We start from the raw sequence: 23,999 nt of genomic DNA, 5'->3' as shown, positions 1-23,999 counted from the left end.
ACACAGACTTAGGTGATGGTGGTTCTATTCTCTCTACCACACAGACTTATATGATGATGGTTCTATTCTCTCTACCACACAGACCTAGATGATGGTGGTTCTATTTTCTCTACCAACACAGACTTAGATGATGATGGTTCTATTCTCTCTACCAACACAGACTTAGATTATGATTGTTCTATTCTCTCTACCACACAGACTTAGATGATGATGGTTCTGTTCTCTCTCCAACACAGACTTAGGTGATGGTGGTTCTATTCTCTCTACCACACAGACTAAGATGATGATGGTTCTGTTCTCTCTACCACACAGACTTAGATTATGATGGTTCTGTTCTCTCTCCCACACAGACTTAGATGATGATGTTTCTATTCTCTCTACCACACAGAATTAGATGATGGTGGGTCTATTCTCTCTACCACACAGACTTAGGTGATGGTGGTTCTACTCTCTCTCCCACACAAACTTAGATGATGGTGGTTCTATTATCTCTACCACACAGACTTAGTGATGGTGGTTCTATTCTCTCTACCACACAGACCTAGATGATGGTGGTTTTGTTCTCTCTACCACTCAGACTTATATGATGATGGTTCTATTCTCTCTACCACACAGAATTAGATGATGGTGGTTCTATTCTCTCTACCACACAGACTTAGGTGATGGTGGTTCTATTCTCTCTCCCACACAAACTTAGATGATGGTGGTTCTATTATCTCTACCACACAGACTTAGGTGATGGTGGTTCTATTCTCTCTACCACACAGACTTATATGATGATGGTTCTATTCTCTCTACCACACAGACTTAGATGATGGTGGTTCTATTCTCTCTACCACACAGACTTTGATGATCGTGGTTCTATTCTCTCTACCACACAGACTTAGATGATGGTGGTTCTGTTGTCTTTACCACACAGACTTAGATGATGGTGGTTCTGTTCTCTCTACCACACAGACTAAGATGATGGTGGTTCTGTTCTATCTCCCACACAGACTTAGATGATGGTGGTTCTATTCTCTCTACCACACAGGCTTAGATGATGGTGGTTCTGTTCTCTCTACCACACAGGCTTATATGATGATGGTTCTGTTCTCTCTACCACAGACCTACCATAATAATAACTCGGTTCCTTTTGTCCTGATTGTTCAGCATATAGGTTACAAATCTGACCATACAGGCATAGAAACCCAGGGTAGCAGCATTCCTCACATCCAGCAGAGATTTAACCAGAGGGATGGTACCCATGGTCCAATCACAGCACAGTCCGGAGGGACAAAGGAGGAGCCAAACATTGACTGGCAGCAGGTAGTTCAATGTCAGATGTCGGGCTGGGAAGGCAGCTTGGGAAGCAGGGTTATCAAAACTGCCAAAAAACAAGGTCGTCATGTTACAATTTTTTTTTTTATTGAGATTGACATATCACCAATGGTACTGACAGTGTATCAATTAAGCTGGTTAACTTGAATTATTATTGACCATGCACCAACACAAAATCGTCACATTAAGGCAAATGGTCAAACACAAAACTCTACTTGATGTGATATAGAAATAGTCTGACAAAACAACTTTACCTGTATATGATATAGAAGCAGTCTGACAAAACAACTTTACCTGTATATGATATAGAAACAGTGTGAGAAAACAACTTTACCTGTATATGATATAGAAACAGTCTGACAAAACAACTTTACCTGTATGTGATATAGAAACAGTCTGACAAAACAACTTTACCTGTATGGGATATAGAAACAGTCTGACAAAACAACTTTACCTGTATATGATATAGAAACAGTCTGACAAAACAACTTTACCTGTATATGATATAGAAACAGTCTGACAAAACAACTTTACCTGTATATGATATAGAAACAGTCTGACAAAACAACTTTACCTGTATATGATATAGAAACAGTCTGACAAAACAACTTTACCTGTATATGATATAGAAACAGTCTGACAAAACAACTTTACCTGTATATGATATAGAAACAGTCTGACAAAACAACTTTACCTGTATATGATATAGAAACAGTCTGACAAAACAACTTTACCTGTATATGATATAGAAACAGTCTGACAAAACAACTTTACCTGTATATGATATAGAAACAGTCTGACAAAACAACTTTACTTCTATGTGATATAAAAACAGTGTGACAAAACAACTTTACCTGTATATGATATAGAAACAGTCTGACAAAACAAATTTACCTGTATATGATATAGAAACAGTCTGACAAAACAACTTTACCTGTATGTGATATAGAAACAGTCTGACAAAGCAACTTTACTTCTATGTGATATAGAAACAGTGTGACAAAACAACTTTACCTTGTATGATATAGAAACAGTCTGACAAAACAACTTTACCTGTATATGATATAGAAACAGTCTGACAAAACAACTTTACCTGTATGGGATATAGAAACAGTCTGACAAAGCGACTTTACCTGTATGGGATATAGAAACAGTCTGACAAAACAACTTTACCTGTATATGATATAGAAACAGTCTGACAAAGCAACTTTACCTGTATGTGATATAGAAACAGTCAGACAAAACAACTTTATCTGTATATGATATAGAAACAGTCTGACAAAGCAACTTTACCTGTTTGTGATATAGAAACAGTGTGACAAAACAACTTTATCTGTATATGATATAGAAACAGTCTGACAAAGCAACTTTACCTGTATGTGATATAGAAACAGTCTGACAAAGCAACTTTACCTGTATATGATATAGAAACAGTCTGACAGAGCAACTTTACTTCAATGTGATATAGAAACAGTGTGACAAAACAACTTTACCTGTATGTGATATAGAAACAGTCTGACAAAGCGACTTTACCTATATGTGATATAGAAACAGTCTGACAAAAAATCATTACTTCTATGTGATATAGAAACAGTGTGACAAAACAACTTTACCTGTATGCGATATAGAAACAGTCCGACAAAACAACTTTACCTGTATATGATATAGAAACAGTGTGACAAAACAACTTTACCTGTATGCGATATAGAAACAGTCTGACAAAACAACTTTACCTATATGTGATATAGAAACAGTCTGACAAAGCGACTTTACCTGTATGTGATATAGAAACAGTCTGACAAAGCAACTTTACCTGCATGTGATATAGAAACAGTCTGACAAAGCAACTTTACCTGTATGTGATATAGAAACAGTGTGACAAAACAACTTTACCTGTATGTGACATAAAAACAGTGTGATATAACAACTTTACCTGTATTTGATATAGAAACAGTGTGACAAAACAACTTTACCTGTATGTGATATAGAAACAGTGTGACAAAACTTTACCTATATGTGATATAGAAACAGTTTGACAAAACTTTACCTATATGTGATATAGAAACAGTGTGACATAACAACTTTACCTGAATGTGATATAGAAACATTCTTGCAAAGCAACTTTACCTGTATGTGATATAGAAACAGTGTGAGAAAACAACTTTACCTGTATGTGATATAGAAACAGTCTGACAAAGCAACTGTACCTGTATGTGATATAAAAACAGTGTGAGAAAACAACTTTACCTGTATGTGATATAGAAACAGTCTGACAAAGCAACTTAACCTGTATGTGATATAAAAACAGTCTGACAAAGCAACTTTATTTCTATGTGATATAGAAACAGTGTGAGAAAACAACTTTACCTGTATGTGATATAGAAACAGTCTGACAAAGCGACTTTACCTGTGTCTGATATAGAAACAGTCAGACAAAACAACTTTACCTGTATGTGATATAGAAACAGTCTGACAAAGCGACTTTACCTGTATCTGATATAGAAACAGTCTGACAAAACAACTTAACCTGTATGTGATATACATAAGTCTGATAAACAACTTTACCTGTATGTGATATAGAAAAAATCTGACTAAACAACTCTACCTGTATATGATATAGAAACAGTGTGACATAAAAACTTTACCTGTATATGATATAGAAACAGTGTGACATAACAACTTTACCTGTATGTGATATAGAAACAGTCTGACAAAACAACTTTACCTGTATGTGATATAGAAACAGTGTGACATAAAAACTTTACCGGTATATGATATAGAAACAGTGTGACATAACAACTTTACCTGTATGTGATATAAAAACATTCTTACAAAACAACGTTACCTGTATGTGATATAGATAAGTCTGACAAAACAACTTTACCTATATGTGATATAGAAACAGTTTGACAAAACAACTTTACCTGTATGTGATATAGAAACAGTCTGACAAAACAACTCTACCTGTATATGATATAGAAACAGTGTGACCTAACAATTTTACCTGTATGTGATATAGAAACAGTCTGACAAAGCAACTTTACTTGTACGTGATATAGAAACAGTCTGACAAAACAACTTTACCTGTATGTGATATAGAAACAGTTTGACAAAACAACTTTACCTATATGTGATATAGAAACAGTCTGACAAAACAACTCTACCTGTATATGATATAGAAACAGTCTGACAAAGCATCTTTACCTGTATGTGATATAGAAACAGTCTGACAAAGCAACTTTACCTGTATGTGATATAGAAACAGTCAGACAAAGCGACTTTACCTGTTTGTGATATAGAAACAGTCAGACAAAGCAATTTTACTTCTATGTGATATAGAAACAGTGTGAGAAAACAACTTTACCTGTATGTGATATAGAAACAGTCTGACAAAGCATCTTTACTTCTATGTGATATAGAAACAGTGTGACAAAACAAATTTACCTATATGTGATATAGAAACAGTCTGACAAAACAACATTACCTGTATGTGATATAAAAACAGTGTGACATAACAACTTTACCTGTATGTGATATAGAAACAGTGTGACAAAACTTTACCTGTATGTGATATAGAAACAGTGTGACATAACAACTTTACCTGTATGTGATATAGAAACATTCTTACAAAACAACTTTACCTGTATGTGATATAGATAAGTCTGACAAAACAACTTTACCTGTATGTGATATAGAAACAGTCTGACAAAACAACTTTACCTGTATACATCTTTTGAAATGTAATCCAGCTGTACGTAAATGGGTAAGCATACATAAATAGATGTTTTATCTAACTTCCACTCTATAAAATCAATCAAAATTACAAGAATAAATGGAACTGTCAACAAAAACAAAGTTATCATACTTGTTTAACATACTTGTTGCAGAACTTATCAGACACTTACTTTGTGAAGACTGGGAGCTGGGCTCCCATCACTTTGTTGTAGAACCTATCAGACACTTACTTTGTGCAGACCGGGAGCTGGGCTCCCATCACTTTGTTATAGAACCTATCAGACACTTACTTTGTGGAGACCAGGAGCTGGGCTCCCATCACTTTGTTATGGAACCTATCAGACACTTACTTTGTGGAGACCAGGAGCTGGGCTCCCATCACTTTGTTATAGAACCTATCAGACACTTACTTTGTGGAGACCAGGAGCTGGGCTCCCATCACTTTGTTATAGAACCTATCAGACACTTACTTTGTGGAGACCAGGAGCTGGGCTCCCATCACTTTGTTATAGAACCTATCAGACACTTACTTTGTGGAGACCAGGAGCTGGGCTCCCATCACTTTGTTATAGAACCTATCAGACACTTACTTTGTGGAGACCAGGAGCTGGGCTCCCATCACTTTGTTATAGAACCTATCAGACACTTACTTTGTGGAGACCAGGAGCTGGGCTCCCATCACTTTGTTATAGAACCTATCAGACACTTACTTTGTGGAGACCAGGAGCTGGGCTCCCATCACTTTGTTATAGAACCTATCAGACACTTACTTTGTGGAGACCAGGAGCTGGGCTCCCATCACTTTGTTATAGAACCTATCAGACACTTACTTTGTGGAGACCAGGAGCTGGGCTCCCATCACTTTGTTATAGAACCTATCAGACACTTACTTTGTGGAGACCAGGAGCTGGGCTCCCATCACTTTGTTATAGAACCTATCAGACACTTACTTTGTGGAGACCAGGAGCTGGGCTCCCATCACTTTGTTATAGAACCTATCAGACACTTACTTTGTGGAGACCAGGAGCTGGGCTCCCATCACTTTGTTATAGAACCTATCAGACACTTACTTTGTGGAGACCAGGAGCTGGGCTCCCATCACTTTGTTATAGAACCTATCAGACACTTACTTTGTGGAGACCAGGAGCTGGGCTCCCATCACTTTGTTATAGAACCTATCAGACACTTACTTTGTGGAGACCAGGAGCTGGGCTCCCATCACTTTGTTATAGAACCTATCAGACACTTACTTTGTGGAGACCAGGAGCTGGGCTCCCATCACTTTGTTATAGAACCTATCAGACACTTACTTTGTGGAGACCAGGAGCTGGGCTCCCATCACTTTGTTATAGAACCTATCAGACACTTACTTTGTGGAGACCAGGAGCTGGGCTCCCATCACTTTGTTATAGAACCTATCAGACACTTACTTTGTGGAGACCAGGAGCTGGGCTCCCATCACTTTGTTATAGAACCTATCAGACACTTACTTTGTGGAGACCAGGAGCTGGGCTCCCATCACTTTGTTATAGAACCTATCAGACACTTACTTTGTGGAGACCAGGAGCTGGGCTCCCATCACTTTGTTATAGAACCTATCAGACACTTACTTTGTGGAGACCAGGAGCTGGGCTCCCATCACTTTGTTATAGAACCTATCAGACACTTACTTTGTGGAGACCAGGAGCTGGGCTCCCATCACTTTGTTATAGAACCTATCAGACACTTACTTTGTGGAGACCAGGAGCTGGGCTCCCATCACTTTGTTATAGAACCTATCAGACACTTACTTTGTGGAGACCAGGAGCTGGGCTCCCATCACTTTGTTATAGAACCTATCAGACACTTACTTTGTGGAGACCAGGAGCTGGGCTCCCATCACTTTGTTATAGAACCTATCAGACACTTACTTTGTGGAGACCAGGAGCTGGGCTCCCATCACTTTGTTATAGAACCTATCAGACACTTACTTTGTGGAGACCAGGAGCTGGGCTCCCATCACTTTGTTATAGAACCTATCAGACACTTACTTTGTGAAGACCAGGAGCTGGGCTCCCATCACTTTGTTATAGAACCTATCAGACACTTACTTTGTGAAGACCGGGAGCTGGGCTCCCATCACTTTGTTATAGAACCTATCAGACACTTATTTTGTTAAGACCGGGAGCTGGGCTCCCATCACTTTGTTATAGAAAATATCATACACTTACTTTCTTAAGACCGGGAGCTGGGCTCCCATCACTTTGTTATAGAACCTATCAGACATTTATTTTGTGAAGACCGGGAGCTGGGCTCCCATCAGTTTGTTATAGAAAATATCATACACTTACTTTCTTAAGACCGGGAGATGGGCTCCCATCACTTTGTTATAGAACCTATCAGACATTTATTTTGTGAAGACCGGGAGCTGGGCTCCCATCACTTTGTTATATAACTTATCAGACACGTACTTTGTGAAGACCAGGAGCTGGGCTCCCATCACTTTGTTATAGAACCTATCAGACACTTACTTTGTGAAGACCGGGAGCTGGGCTCCCATCACTTTGTTATATAACTTATCAGACACTTACTTTGTGAAGACCAGGAGCTGGGCTCCCATCACTTTGTTATATAACCTATCAGACACTTACTTTGTGAAGACCGGGAGCTGGGCTCCCATCACTTTGATCCTGGCGAAGAGTAGGAAAAGTGTGGTTCCCACAAGGAAGGCAGCTCTCACTATAGAATTCCTAAGCCAGGCAGGGATGGAAGGCTTCCCCTTCACAAAGCTTCCCACAACTACCAGCAGCTCCATAAATGTAGCCTGAAACAGATACCAGTAAAGATTATCTACAGCAATGACAGTAAGGGTTATCTCTCTTCACTGCAGCTCTGTATACACAATATACAGCAATGTCAGTAAGGGTTATCTCCCTTCACTGCAGCTCTGTATACACAATCTTCAGCAATGTCTATAAGGGTTATCTCCCTTCATTGAAGATCTTTATCCACAATCTTCAGCAATGCCAGTAAGGGTTATCTTCTTCACTGCAGATCTGTATACACAATCTACAGCAATGCCAGTAAGGATTATCTCCCTTCACTGGAGCTCTGTATACACAATCTACAGCAATGCCAGTAAGGGTTATCTCCCTTCACCGCAGCTCCGTATACACATTCTACAGCAATGCCATTAAGGGTTATCTCCCTTCACTGCAGTTCTGTATACACAATCTACAGCAATGTCAGTAAGGGTTATCTCCCTTCCAATGCCAGTTAGTGTTATCTTCCTTCACTGCAGCTCTGTATAACACAATCTACAGCAATAACAGTAAGGGTTATCTCCCTTCCAATGCCAGTAAGTGTTATCTCCCTTCACTGCAGCTTTGAATAGACAATATACAGCAATGCCAGTAAGGGTTATCTCCCTTCACTGCAGCTCTGTATACACAATCTACAGCAATGCCAGTAAGAGTTATCTCCCTTCACATCAGCTCTGTATACACAATCTACAGCAATGCCAGTAAGGATTATCTCCCTTCATTTCAGCTCTGTATACACAATCTACTGCAATGCCAGTAAGGATTATCTCCCTTCACTGCAGCTCTGTATACACAATCTACAGCAATGTCTATAAGGGTTATCTCCCTTCACTGCAGCTCTGTATAAACAATCTACAGCAATGTCAGTAAGGGTTATCTCCCTTCACTGCAGCTCTGTATACACAATCTACAGCAATGTCTATAAGGGTTATCTCCCTTCACTGCAGCTCTGTATACACAATCTACAGCAATGCAAGTAAGGGTTATCTCCCTCACCACAATTCCTTGATCAATGGGCAAGTTGTTTTATGCAGACAAACCAGTTCATCTTTTTTGAAATGAATATACAATGTTCATGCAGGCCTTGGAAAGTTTTTTCCAAGGTTTGCTAGAAAGCAACATCATATTACTAGGTTCGTCCCTATTTCATAAAAAAACAACTTGGTTTCAAACGTTTGGAATGCAAAAAATGAAAGCAACCCTTGCCTACAACAGATACCAGTACAGGTTTGTAACAGGAGAAAGAGAAAATGTAATGGCCAGACCAGGGTTCGAATCCGGGACCCTCCAAACTTTAGATGGACGCTCTACCAATTGAGCTACCAGTCCAGTTCTGCTACAGGTTAAACGATGTCTTCAAAAGATACCAGTGATGATTATCTCCCTTTCTATAAGATCTGTAAACTGACAGCAGCCTAGGAATGATTGAACACAGCATTACCAAACCAACACTGTAAACTACTAATGATACAGGACCCTAGACTACAGTACTTACCTCTGTGATACAAACACCTTATACACACAGAACACATATATGTGCTACCCTGCTGACAGTACTCACCCGCTGAGCTACAAACACCTCGAACACACATCACACCCCTATGACTGTGCTACCCTGCTGACAGTACTCAACCGCTGAGCTAAGAACACCTCATACACACAACACACCCCTATGACTGTGCTACCCTGCTGACAGTACTCACCCGCTGAGCTAAGAACACCTCATACACACAGCACACCCCTATGACTGTGCTACCCTGCTGACAGTACTCACCCGCTGAGCTAAGAACACCTCATACACACAGCACACCCCTATGACTGTGCTACCCTGCTCCTAGATAACAGTACTAACCGGCTGAGCTACGAACACCTCATACACACAGCACACCCCTATGACTGTGGTGCCCTGCTCCTAGATGAAAGTACTCACCGGTTGAGCTACGAACACCTCGTACACACAACACACCCCTATGACTGTGCTACCCTGTTTCTAGATGACAGTACTCACAGGTTGAGCTACGAACACCTCGTACACACAACACACCCCTATGACTTTGCTACCCTGTTCCTAGATGGCAGTACTAACAGGCTGAGCTACGAACACCTCATATACACAGCACACCCCTATGACTGTGCTACCCTGCTCCTAAATGACAGTACTCACCGGTTGAGCTACGAACACCTCGTACACACAGCACACCCCTATGACTTTGCTACCCTGTTCCTAGATGGCAGTACTAACAGGCTGAGCTACGAACACCTCGTACACACAGCACACCCCTATGACTGTGGTGCCCTGCTCCTAGATGACAGTACTCACCTGCTGAGCTACGAACACCTCGTACACACAGCACACCCCTATGACTGTGCTCCCCTGCTCCTAGATGACAGTACTCACCCGCTGAGCTACGAACACCTCGTACACACAGCACACCCCTATGACTGTGCTACCCTGTTCCAAGATGACAGTACTCACCCGCTGAGCTACGAACACCTCGTACACACAGCACACTCCTATGACTGTGATGCCCTGCTCTTTACACAACATGGCTACTGTGACAAGAACCACAGTCAAGATCAGGGGTCTCCAAACTGTATAAAGAAAAAAACTAAAATGTAGGAGTCACAATTCTATTGCAGTTCTGAAAGTAGAGCAGATGATGAAAAAATAAAAGGCATGTTTGTGTTGTTTGAGACCTGTATCCAGTGGACTTGGAGACAGACATTTGGATATGTTTGTGTTACCTATTTGAGACCTGTATCCAGTGGACTTGGAGACAGACATTTGGATATGTTTGTGTTACCTATTTGAGACCTGTATCCAGTGGACATGGAGACAGACATTTGGATATGTTTGTGTTACCTATTTGAGACCTGTATCCAGTGGACATGGAGACAGACATTTGGATATGTTTGTGTTACCTATTTGAGACCTGTATCCAGTGGACATGGAGACAGACATTTGGATATGTTTGTGTTACCTATTTGAGACCTGTATCCAGTGGACATGGAGACAGACATTTGGATATGTTTGTGTTACCTATTTGAGACCTGTATCCAGTGGACATGGAGACAGACATTTGGATATGTTTGTGTTACCTATTTGAGACCTGTATCCAGTGGACATGGAGACAGACATTTGGATATGTTTGTGTTACCTATTTGAGACCTGTATCCAGTGGACATGGAGACAGACATTTGGATATGTTTGTGTTACCTATTTGAGACCTGTATCCAGTGGACATGGAGACAGACATTTGGATATGTTTGTGTTACCTATTTGAGACCTGTATCCAGTGGACATGGAGACAGACATTTGGATATGTTTGTGTTACCTATTTGAGACCTGTATCCAGTGGACATGGAGACAGACATTTGGATATGTTTGTGTTACCTATTTGAGACCTGTATCCAGTGGACATGGAGACAGACATTTGGATATGTTTGTGTTACCTATTTGAGACCTGTATCCAGTGGACATGGAGACAGACATTTGGATATGTTTGTGTTACCTATTTGAGACCTGTATCCAGTGGACATGGAGACAGACATTTGGATATGTTTGTGTTACCTATTTGAGACCTGTATCCAGTGGACATGGAGACAGACATTTGGATATGTTTGTGTTACCTATTTGAGACCTGTATCCAGTGGACATGGAGACAGACATTTGGATATGTTTGTGTTACCTATTTGGGACCTGTATCCAGTGGACATGGAGACAGACATATGGATATGTTTGTGTTACCTATCTGAGACCTGTATCCAGTGGACTTGGAGACAGACATTTGGATATGTTTGTGTTACCTATTTGGGACCTGTATCCAGTTGACTTGTATACAGACATTGGGATATGTTTGTGTTACCTATTTGAGACCTGTATCCCGTGGACATAGATACAGACATTGGGATATGTTTGTGTTACCTATTTGGGACCTGTATCCAGTGGACTTGGATACAGACATTTGGATATGTTTGTGTTACCTATTTGGGACCTGTATCCAGTGGACATGGATACGGACATTTGGATAGGTTTGTGTTACCTATTTGAGACCTGTATCCAGTGGACATAGATACAGACATTGGGATATGTTTGTGTTACCTATTTGAGACCTGTATCCAGTGGACTTGGAGACAGACATTGGGATATGTTTGTGTTACCTATTTGGGACCTGTATCCAGTGGATATGGAGACAGACATTGGGATATGTTTGTGTTAACTATTTGAGACCTGTATCCAGTGGACATGGAGACAGACATTTGGATATGTTTGTGTTCCCTATCTGAGACCTGTATCCAGTGGACTTGGATACAGACATTTGGATATGTTCGTGTTACCTATTTGGGACCTGTATCCAGAGGATATGGAGACAGACATTGGATCCAGTGGACTTGGAGACAGACATTGGGATATGTTTGTGCCAACTATTTGAGACCTGTATCCAGTGGACTTGGAGACAGACATTTGGATATGTTTGTGTTCCCTATCTGAGACCTGTATCCAGTGGACATAGATACAGACATTGGGATATGTTTGTGCCAACTATTTGAGACCTGTATCCAGGGGACTTGGATACAGACATTTGGATATGTTTGTGTTACCTATTTGGGACCTGTATCCAGTTGATTTGGAGAAGGACATCAGTGCTAACAGAAAGAATATTGAAGACAGTGCCTCTGCTCTTCCAACCACTCCAGTCACCTGTAAATAAAATACACACATTTGTATAGCTCTATTTTACAATATAGGTTTAAGAAATTAAAATATATATTTAATACATCATAAATGTAATCAATTTTTCAAAAAACTGTGCGCAACTTTTCACTAACTTTTGGCCAAACATTATTTAAGTTTCAGATATATACAGTATCATATATATGTATAATATAAGGCACATTCAAATTTATTTAGATTTAAGACAAATTACAAACTTACAGCCTCCACATGGATTGGGTGGATAGCAAAGAGGAAGGCTGCCACAAAACTGGCGAGGTCCGGCAGGAACATACGACACATTCTACAAGGAAAAAAATCCAAAAAGAGAATGTGGAGCAGTGCACACAAAACAACAGGAAGTGAAATATTACAATCAAGACAACAGGAAGTGAAATATTACAATCAAGACAACAGGAAGTGATATATTACAATCAAGACAACAGGAAGTGGAATAGCATATGCAAACCATTTTTTTTCCAATATTATAAACTTAAAAACAGACATGGAATGTCACAAACTCTACAACAGGAAGTGAATTAAAAGGTCTCTTATTTCAGATCACCAATATTATATTTAACTTTATACAGGCTAACATACCAGGTACAACTAGGAAAAATGATATAAATTCTTCAAAACACATCTGGCTGAGGTAACAAAAATTGATATTGATTGACAGTTAAAAGAGTAATAGTTTACTTCATGAACAGGAGGCAGACGACAGCATGGAGGATGACGTTAACAAGATGGTAGCCCATGGTGTCGAGCTCATGGAGAAGGTAGTTGAGACGAAAGGTCAACACACATAGTGGTCGGTAGGACTTGTGACTCTTCTCCTACATTGGTGTAAGAAATGGAACAGGTGTTATCGTATCATTCTCAAATAGTCACACTTAAGTTTTCTAGTTAGTAGTGTATACATGTGAAACAAAGTATTAGGTAGACAAAGATGCCTACAGAGGATCCTGAATGAAAACATATGTAGTGACATCACAGTTAAGTTAGTTATAGTAACTTGAAGTTTTTTTCCCAAATACTGCATTAATATACCAATTGTATCTCCTCACAAAAAATTGGTGGCCGGATGTCGCTGAAAAATATTACTAAACGAACTAAGGACCTTTTGGTTCTTCAGAAAAAGTCATTTGAAGTTTTAAGATATATTTGACCCCTGTGACCTTGAAGGTGGGTCAAGGTCATTTTTGTTTTCAAACTTTGTTGGGCTCCATCCTATAAATCTACCAGCTTAATATCCTGACTCAAGGACCTTTAGTTCTCCGGAGAAAGCTACATGTCAAATATCATGACAGTAGGCCTTTAGTTCTCTGGAGAAAGCTACATGTCAAATATCATGTCAGTAGGCCTTTAGGTCTCCGGAGAAAGCTACATGTCAAATATCATGTCAGTAGGACTTTAGGTCTCCGGAGAAAGCTACATGTCAAATATCATGACAGTATGCCTTTAGTTCTCCGGAGAAAGCTACATGTCAAATATCATGTCAGTAGGACTTTAGGTCTCCGGAGAAAGCTACATGTCAAATATCATGTCAGTAGGCCTTTAGTTCTCCGGAGAAAGTTACATGTCAAATATCATGTCAGTAGGCCTTTAGGTCTCCGGAGAAAGCTACATGTCAAATATCATGTCAGTAGGCCTTTAGTTCTCCGGAGAAGCTACATGTCAAATATCATGACAGTAGGCCTTTAGGTCTCCGGAGAAAGCTACATGTCAAATATCATGTCAGTAGGCCTTTAGTTCTCCGAGGAAAGCTACATGTCAAATATCATGACAGTAGGCCTTTAGTTCTCCGGAGAAAGCTACATGTCAAATATCATGACAGTAGGACTTTAGTTCTCCGGAGAAAGCTACATGTCAAATATCATGACAGTAGGCCTTTAGTTCTCTGGAGAAAGCTACATGTCAAATATCATGTCAGTAGGCCTTTAGGTCTCCGGAGAAAGCTACATGTCAAATATCATGACAGTAGGCCTTTTGTTTTTTTAGAAGTTGTTTCACAGGAAAGTTGACGATGGATGGACAGATGGCAGATGCCGTGTCACAGCATAAGCTCACTAATAAATCTAACAAATATCATTCATGACAACATTTGAAATAAATATTTCTTTTGAAAGAAAAGCTTGTCCTATGATCATGTTAATTTTTTTTAAAAGTGTCCATTTCCCCGAAGATATGTTCATTTCAATATTGACATGTGTGCAACTAATGATGATATATAATTACTACTGAGGTGATCTGATCAACATGATAGAATCTTAGTCTGTAGTTTCAAAGTGGGGTAATTATATAATAAGTTGCCTAAATACATGCCCCTCTTTTGGGGCCCATTTTCTTATTGGCAATGCTGACCTTTATTTTCGTTATTACAGATGATCAATGTGACATTTTCAGTAATTTTGAAGTAATAATTTATAAGATAACATATGTCATACTGATATGAAATTACAGCGTTAAAAACAGGTCTACGTACTGTGTAACTTCTGTCAGCAGTTCTTGTCTTGGTCATCGTTAAATTTAAACTGGCTCGTTTCGAAATCGTCACAGTATTGTATTGGCGTTATATTTAATAGGGCTTTCCAGTACAAATATGTTGGTTAAACTGGATATTTGGATGACCTATGAACATAGGGATAGCAAGGAAGCATAATTGGCAGTGCAGACAACATGTACATTCAATAGATAAAATATTGCTTCTAACACTATGTCCCTTTGATAATAATTGTAAACTAGTAAGCTCTTGGGACAACAGTATGTCCTACCTGTAAACTGTGTACACACAGAAATAAATACCTTGTGCATGGGCGTACCCCAAAAGTCATTCCAGAGGAGTCGTTGTACTGGGACATGGGGTCGCAGATCTCTATTTTCTACAATTGCCGAGACATCATCGAACACAAAACCAGCCTCCAAGGAGTTGTAGTAGCACACGGCCACTGTCAGCACCACAGCAAGCTGGTACATCATCAGCTGCTCCATCACAAACACTACAAAATAATGGTAACACGGTGTTTACAAGCAGCATTGAACAGACTTATGTACTTATAAAATTATATCTTTAAAGTAATAATAATGATAATAATAATGATACTGGACGCAGGCAATATGCCTATATATCCAGATCTGGAATATCGTCAGACACTATGCCGACGTCCCGGCAATGAATAAGTTCATTATTGTCCATCTCATGGTTATAGAAACAATCAGGTTGTCCCCAATACTTATCCAGACAGGATTCCAATGTTTTGATTGTTGGTGAGGTGACGACAGTATCGGGTAGGGACTTCCAGTGGTTTACAATACGTTCTTTAAAAACATATTTTCTTAAGCTCAACCTGCACATCCCCTTTAGTAGTGTGAGACTGTGGCCTCTTGTTCTTTTGTTATTATTTAGGCATAAAAATCCTTTGCTGACCGCGTTATCGTATCCTCCGTGAGTTAGTTTGTACACTTGAACCATGTCTCCTCGCAGTCTTCTATGCTTGAGTGTTGGTAGTTTTAATATCCTTAATCTGTGATCATAGTTCAACTCCTTCATTCCCGGTATTTGTTTAGTCGCTCTTCTTTGTACATTTTCCAGTTCATTTATGTGTTTTTGTAGGTAGGGATTCCATACGCTGGCCCCGTAATCCAGGTGCGGTCTTACAAGCGCTTTATACAAAAGACAGAATGTTGTATTGTCTAAATATGTGTAAGTTCTTCGGATAGTTCCCATTATTCTGTTTGCTTTATTGACCGAGTCGGGGATATGATCGCTGAAATCTAGGTTATTGTCCGTAATAATTCCTAGATCCTTTTCTTTTGTTATGTTTTCCAAAGTGACATCGACCCTCCCATCTTCCGTATCTTTATACAAATGTAGTGGTGCGTTGTTTATGTTCTTTCCTAAGGTGAAATTTTAACAACCATTTATCTGACCATTCTTGGAGCTGGTCAAGATCATCCTGTAGGGTACTATTTTGATCATAATTGTAAATTTTTGTATCATATGCAAACAAGAATGTTGCTGCGTTGATTGTTTCTGGGAGGTCATTTATGTAGATTACAAATAAGGATGGCCCTAAAACACTACCCGGTGGAATCCCACTAGTTACCTCCATCCATTTAGACGTTTCACCATTGACTGATACTCTCTGCTTCCGGTTTGTTATGAAACTGTGTACCCACCGTACAATTTCCGGTGATAGTCCGTATGATCTTAATTTGCCTATTAAACGTAAGTGGGGAACAGTGTCCACGGCCTTCATAAAATCAAGATAAACTGTTTGGATTGATCTCCCTTGGTCGAGAACCTCCGTCCAGTCGTCAATTACTTTTAACAGCTGAAGTTCGTGATTTTTGATGGATTTTTTTTAGGCAAGCTCTATACATCATTACATAACAGATGCATGATATAGACAAGATCAGCAATAAAGTCTACTCAACATTGAGCTTTCCGAGAAGGAACTGGAAAATGTGTCCATCACCACTAAAATCCTATACATACAAAACTCTCATGAAATCAATGATAGAACATGGCTCTAGATCTTGGAACCCCAATCACCACTAAAACCCTCACCATACAAAACTCTCATGAAATCAAAGATAGAATATGTATGGCTCTACAGTGTGGGGCCCCAATCACCACTAAAACCCTCTCCATACAAAACTCTCATGAAATCAAAGATAGAATATGTATGGCTCTACAGTGTGGGGCCCCAATCACCACTAAAACCCTCTACATACAAAACTCATGAAATCAATGATAGAACCTTGGCTCTACAGTTTGGGACCCCCATCACCACTAAAACCCTCTCCATACAAAACTCTCATGAAATCAAAGATAGAATATGTATTGCTCTACAGTGTGGGGCCCCAATCACCACTAAAACCCTCTCCATACAAAACTCTCATGAAATCAATGATAGAACATGGCTCTACAGTGTGGGGCCCCCATAACCACCAAAACCCTCTCCATACAAAACTCTCATGAAATCAATGATAGAACATGCCTCTACAGTGTGGGGCCCCAATCACCACTAAAACCCTCTACATACAAAACTCTAATGAAATCAATGATAGAACATGGCTCTACAGTGTGGGACCCCAATCACCACTAAAACCCTCTACATACAAAACTCTAATGAAATCAATGATAGAACATGGCTCTACAGTGTGGGGCCCCCATCACCACTAAAACCCTCTACATACAAAACTCTAATGAAATCAATGATAGAACATGGCTCTACAGTGTGGGGCCCCCATAACCACTAAAACCCTCTACATACAAAACTCTCATGACATCAATGATAGAACATGGCTCTACAGTGTGGGGCCCCCATAACCACTAAAACCCTCTACATACAAAACTCTCATGGAATCAATGATAGAACATGGCACTACAGTTTGGGACCCCAATCACCCCTAAAACCCTCTACATACAAAACTCTCATGAAATCAATGATAGAACATGGCACTACAGTTTGGGACCCCAATCACCACTAAAACCCTCTAAATACAAAACTCTCATGAAATCAATGATAGAACATGGCTCTACAGTGTGGGGCCGAAATCACCACTAAAACCCTCTCCATACAAAACTCTCATGAAATCAAAGATGGAATATGTAGTGCTCTACAGTGTGGGGCCCCAATCACCACCAAAACCCTCTACATACAAAACTCTCATGAAATCATGGCTCTACAGTGTGGGGCCCCAATAGTGTGGGGCCCCAATCACCACTAAAACCCTCTACATACAAAACTCTCATGAAATCATGGCTCTACAGTGTGGGGCCCCAATAGTGTGGGGCCCCAATCACCACTAAAACCCTCTAAATACAAAGCTCTCATGAAATCAATGATAGAACAGGGCTCTAGATTTTGGGACCCCAATCACCACTAAATCCCTCTCCATACAAAACTCTCATGAAATCGATGATAGAACATGGCTCTACAGTTTGGGACCCCCATCACCACTAAAACCCTCTACATACAAAACTCTCATGAAATCAATAATAGAACATGGCTCTACAGTGTGGGTCCGAAATCACCACTAAAACCCTCTCCATTCAAAACTCTCATGAAATCAATGATAGAACAGGGCTCTAGATTTTGGGACCCCAATCACCACTAAACCCCTCTAAATACAAAACTCTCATGAAATCAAAGATAGAATATGTATTGCTCTACAGTGTGGGGCCCCAATAGTGTGGGGCCCCAATCACCACTAAAACCCTCTAAATACAAAGCTCTCATGAAATCAATGATAGAACAAGGCTCTAGATTTTGGGACCCCCATCACCACTAAAACCCTCTACATACAAAACTCTCATGAAATCAACGATAGAACATGGTTCTACAGTGTGGGGCCCCCATCACCACTAAAACCCTCTACATACAAAACTCTCATGAAATCATGGCTCTACAGTGTGGGGCCCCAATTACCACTAAAACCCTCTACATACAAAACTCTCATGAAATCAATGATAGAACATGGCTCTACAGTGTTGGGCCCCCATAACCACTAAAACCCTCTCCATACAAAACTCTCATGAAATCAATGATAGAACATGGCTCTACAGTGTGGGGCCCCAATCACCACTAAAACCCTCTACATACAAAACTCTCATGAAATCAACGATAGAACATGGCTCTACAGTGTGGGGCCCCAATCAACACTAAAACCCTCTACATACAAAACTCTCATGAAATCAATGATAGAACCTTGGCTCTACAGTTTGGGACCCCTCCATACAAAACTCTCATGAAATAAAAAATAGAACATGGCTCTACCGTGTGGGGCCCCAATTACCACGAAAACCCTCTACATACAATCAATGATAGAACATGGCTCTACAGTTTGGGACCCCTCCATACAAAACTCTCATGAAATCAATGATAGAACATGGCTCTACAGTTTGGGACCCCCATCACCAATAAAACCTTCTACATGCAAAACTCTCATGAAATCAATAATAGAACATGGCTCTAGATTTTGGGGCCGCCATTAAAACTATAGAATAAAACAGAGTAGCAAGGTTCATCAGTATAAGAGAAACATGACCTGGACACTGTTGAGAACAGACAAATGTACCTCGACTTAGTTACCGTAGTACTCTCTTGTATCATAGTAAATGGCTATCTCTTGTATCATAGTAAATGGCTTTCTCTTGTATCATAGTAAATGGCTTTCTCTTGTATCATAGTAAATGGCTTTCTCTTGTATCATAGTAAATGGCTATCTCTTGTATCATAGTAAATGGCTATCTCTTGTATCATAGTAAATGGCTATCTCTTGTATCATAGTAAATGGCTATCTCTTGTATCATAGTAAATGGCTATCTCTTGTATCATAGTAAATGGCTATCTCTTGTATCATAGTAAATGGCTATCTCTTGTATCATAGTAAATGGCTATCTCTTGTATCATAGTAAATGGCTATCTCTTGTATCATAGTAAATGGCTATCTCTTGTATCATAGTAAATGGCTATCTCTTGTATCATAGTAAATGGCTATCTCTTGTATCATAGTAAATGGCTATCTCTTGTATCATAGTAAATGGCTATCTCTTGTATCATAGTAAATGGCTATCTCTTGTATCATAGTAAATGGCTATCTCTTGTATCATAGTAAATGGCTATCTCTTGTATCATAGTAAATGGCTATCTCTTGTATCATAGTAAATGGCTATCTCTTGTATCATAGTAAATGGCTATCTCTTGTATCATAGTAAATGGCTATCTCTTGTATCATAGTAAATGGCTTTCTCTTGTATCATAGTAAATGGCTATCTCTTGTATCATAGTAAATGGCTATCTCTTGTATCATAGTAAATGGCTTTCTCTTGTATCATAGTAAATGGCAATCTCTTGTATCATAGTAAATGGCTATCTCTTGTATCATAGTAAATGGCTTTCTCTTGTATCATAGTAAATGGCAATCTCTTGTATCATAGTAAATGGCTATCTCTTGTATCATAGTAAATGGCTTTCTCTTGTATCATAGTAAATGGCTTTTTCTTGTATCATAGTAAATGGTTTTCTCTTGTATCATAGTAAATGGCTATCTCTTGTATCATAGTAAATGGCTTTCTCTTGTATCATAGTAAATGGCGTTCTCTTGTATCATAGTAAATGGCTCCGCATGACGTAAGCTAACACCAATGATGACCATCTAGAAAGGAAAAATACAAAAATAACAACCAAATTTTTGTATCATTTTCCCATAAATTTCAGCCATCATTTTCCTCTAAAACAAAACAAACAAGGACGGAAAAATATATATGCCCAACCGACGCCAAACTGACATTCTTAAAACCCTAACCTACGCCAAACTGACATTCTTAAAACCCTAACCGACGCCAAACTGACATTCTTAAAACCTAACCGACGCCAAACTGACATTCTTCAAACCCTAACCGACGCCAAACTGACATTCTTAAAACCCTTCTAACTTATACAGTTGTGGGATGGCACATTGTTACACAATATCGGTGTGCGCAAGTTGTACACACCATGTGCTAACGATAAAAATCTGGACGATTATTGCTTTTACGCACATTTGTGCGCAGGATGGATGAGGACTGTGTGGTACGGTTTCGTGTTTAAACATATAAACTTGATTTTTGATTAAAAGTACGTTTCTACATTCAAGCTACATCTTTCACCTTGTCTTTTAATCTATATTTTCTTAAATTGATAAATAGTGTTTTCAGTGTACCTGTTTTATAACTGTAAAATCGTTATTACTTTCAGGTAAAATAAATGTATCCTTTTGAATTTTTTAATATTTATATTTCATCTACTACCACGTGTCATTATAATTCTTTAAAAAGAAAATAGAATATATTTTTAATAAGGTAGACATTAGTTCTTAATAATAATATGTATTACACTACCATCTACATCATTTTGAAACAGACTACAAAATGTATGTATAACCAAATTGTTATTAGGTGTGAAATTTAAATGTATGCTAGGTGCACGAGACTAGGTATTTTAGAAATGTATGCTAGTGAGACTAGGTATTTTAGAAATGTATGCTAGGTGAGACTAGGTATTTTAGAAATGTATGTTAGGTGAGACTATATTTAGGTATTTAAGAGATGTATGCTATGTGAGACTAAACCGAAAATCCAGATGAAGGAGAGCTGTAGACCAAAAATGAATGCAAATAACAAATACTTAACATCCAGTTGTGTTTCTGTAACGGTCATACGGTATCACATATCAGCTCTCTGTGTAAGGCATGGTCAGGTAAAACTCTGGTCAATCATCTTAATGTTATTTACCTGTTCCGTTAACTGGGAGCCAAACCCATTCTTGACAGTCTAACGGTCACTGTAATACAGTGTTACTGTAACACGCATGTAATATTGAACATTATCTTAATTATTGTGATCGGAAATTAATATATACAGTATTACTCAGTAAAATTAATATATACAGTATTACTCAGTAAAATTAATATATAAAGTATTACTCAGTAAAATTAATATATACAATATTACTCAGTAAAATTAATATATACAGTATTACTCAGTAAAATTAATATATACAGTATTACTCAGTAAAATTAAGAACTATTCCTGAAAAAGAAAAAACATACTGTACTTGAATAACTGCAACTGAAGGAATCAATTTATTTCATATATCCTTTACAACCGTCAAAAAATCTATTTGTGTCAAAGTTGCTTCCCTTATAAATTTGTCAAAATTTTAAACCATGAATATAGTATGATTTTGATGAAACATGGTAGGCATGTAGAACATACACATGGAAGCACGGTAGTCTAGTGATAAGATGCCAGACTCATGACCGAAGGGTTGCGAGTTCGATTCACGTCACGGCACTGTGTTGTATCTTTGAACAAGATACTTTGATATGATTGTTCCAGTCTACTCAGCTGTAAATGAGTATGTGATTAGGCAGTGCTAGAATTGTTGAATGCTAGCTGTGAGTGCCGAAATGGCAACACTGGCTGGATGCTCCCAAGGGCGTTGAGAAAGATATTGGCTGGTTGCAAAGGCCCTATAACCACGGATAATAATTTGTGAACCGCTTTGAGACGATTGACCTACCAACAAGGTTGTGATAAAGCGGTATATAAGAACCTCAAATTATTATTATTATTAGTAACTGATATTTTACATGTGATATTTTTTGTATGTGATGTATTTTTCCTTATGCGATATACATTTTTCTTGCTTGTTGAAATATACATGATAAATTCTAGCTTGTTGAAATATATTGATATCTATTTCCTCTTATTATTACAATGTTTTATATTGATATAATCACTATGTTAGTCTTATCCATTTATTTCCATGCTGTTAAAGCACTGTTATCTCAATATGTCAATAATGTATTTTTTCATTTATTGTGCACATATCTTGCAGAACTTAGTCATGCATATATAGTTTAAATTAGAAATGTCTCAAATCTCTTGTGCATTGTATTTTGCAGCACTTTGTCAGAATGTATATATTGTATCAGGGATGTGTAGTGGATTGTATCCAATGTTTTGTTGTGTTTAATACTGTTTTTGTCTTACCCTCTTATTACATAAATTGTTTGTCAAAATACAAGTTCCTGACAGTTTATATCATTTGTTGTACCGGATACATAGTCATTGTACATTAGAATGAAAGTTCATCTGATGTGTTGCATTGGTATATTGATAATTATGTAACAGGAGAGGAAAAATGCACGGCCAGACCTTCCGAACTCTAGACGGACACTCAACCAATTAAGCTATCTGGTCGTCGACGATCGACCCAGTCCAGTTCCACTACAATTATAACAAACTTTAGTTCACAACGTAAAAACTATGTCCTTAGATATTTCAGCCAGTTCTGGGGCCTTTCTTAGATGTGCCAGGTGTAATTTACCAGAGGTCTCATGACCTTTTGGACATGTGACCTCAGGAGCAAGACATAGGCACTGGTAGAGGATACCTCCGACGTGCTGTTTTAGAGTTGGCTGGTTACGTGAGTTTTTATTTTTTACACTATACTGTACTACAAGAGTTTTTGCAATTTCTGTATTGACATCGGTGGGTTGGATTGACTAACATGTTAACACGGAACCAATAACTTAATTCCCATTAGTGAACTATACATGTATATTAGATGTACCCGAGGTTATCGTGAGGAACAGGTATAAGAAGGGGCTTGTTTTGACCACAGTACAGTCGCTTTCAACTACTGTACTTTTCTAATTATGACCGAGAGATCGGTTAGCGAATAGCGATACCGTGTCAGCAGTCCCTACACGTCACCAGTCGATATTCTGAGCTTTACAAATTAGCTTATAAACACCCAGACAACGATGGCTGTTGTTTGTCATGCTTACCTTGTGTTGAAAGCGGTTTCAACGTTAGAGCATTATGAGAGTTATTTTTTCCATCCCGAGCGACCGGTTTAGTGGATATTACA

The 23,999-nt window shown here is 38.8% G+C and overlaps 1 protein-coding gene across 1 annotated transcript in view; it reads right to left on the bottom strand.

Annotated features, from left to right (window-relative positions):
* The window catches only part of LOC110455101 (transmembrane and TPR repeat-containing protein 3-like), a 60,292-nt gene extending 36,293 nt beyond the window's left edge, over positions 1 to 23,999 (bottom strand). The window contains exons 1-8 of the mRNA XM_021505048.1: positions 23,917 to 23,999; positions 15,376 to 15,569; positions 13,270 to 13,406; positions 12,793 to 12,874; positions 12,459 to 12,558; positions 10,333 to 10,448; positions 7,686 to 7,858; positions 1,114 to 1,366 (exon numbers count right to left, since the gene is read on the bottom strand). Of these exons, the coding sequence (XP_021360723.1) occupies positions 1,114 to 1,366; positions 7,686 to 7,858; positions 10,333 to 10,448; positions 12,459 to 12,558; positions 12,793 to 12,874; positions 13,270 to 13,406; positions 15,376 to 15,561 (1,047 nt within the window). The 5' untranslated portion in view covers positions 15,562 to 15,569; positions 23,917 to 23,999. The remainder of the gene's footprint in view (positions 1 to 1,113; positions 1,367 to 7,685; positions 7,859 to 10,332; positions 10,449 to 12,458; positions 12,559 to 12,792; positions 12,875 to 13,269; positions 13,407 to 15,375; positions 15,570 to 23,916) is intronic.

Source organism: Mizuhopecten yessoensis, unplaced genomic scaffold (assembly GCF_002113885.1).
Source record: "Mizuhopecten yessoensis strain PY_sf001 unplaced genomic scaffold, ASM211388v2 scaffold921, whole genome shotgun sequence".
Classification (NCBI taxonomy): Eukaryota; Metazoa; Mollusca; class Bivalvia; order Pectinida; family Pectinidae; genus Mizuhopecten; species Mizuhopecten yessoensis.
This window is presented reverse-complemented; position numbering and strand designations above follow the sequence as displayed.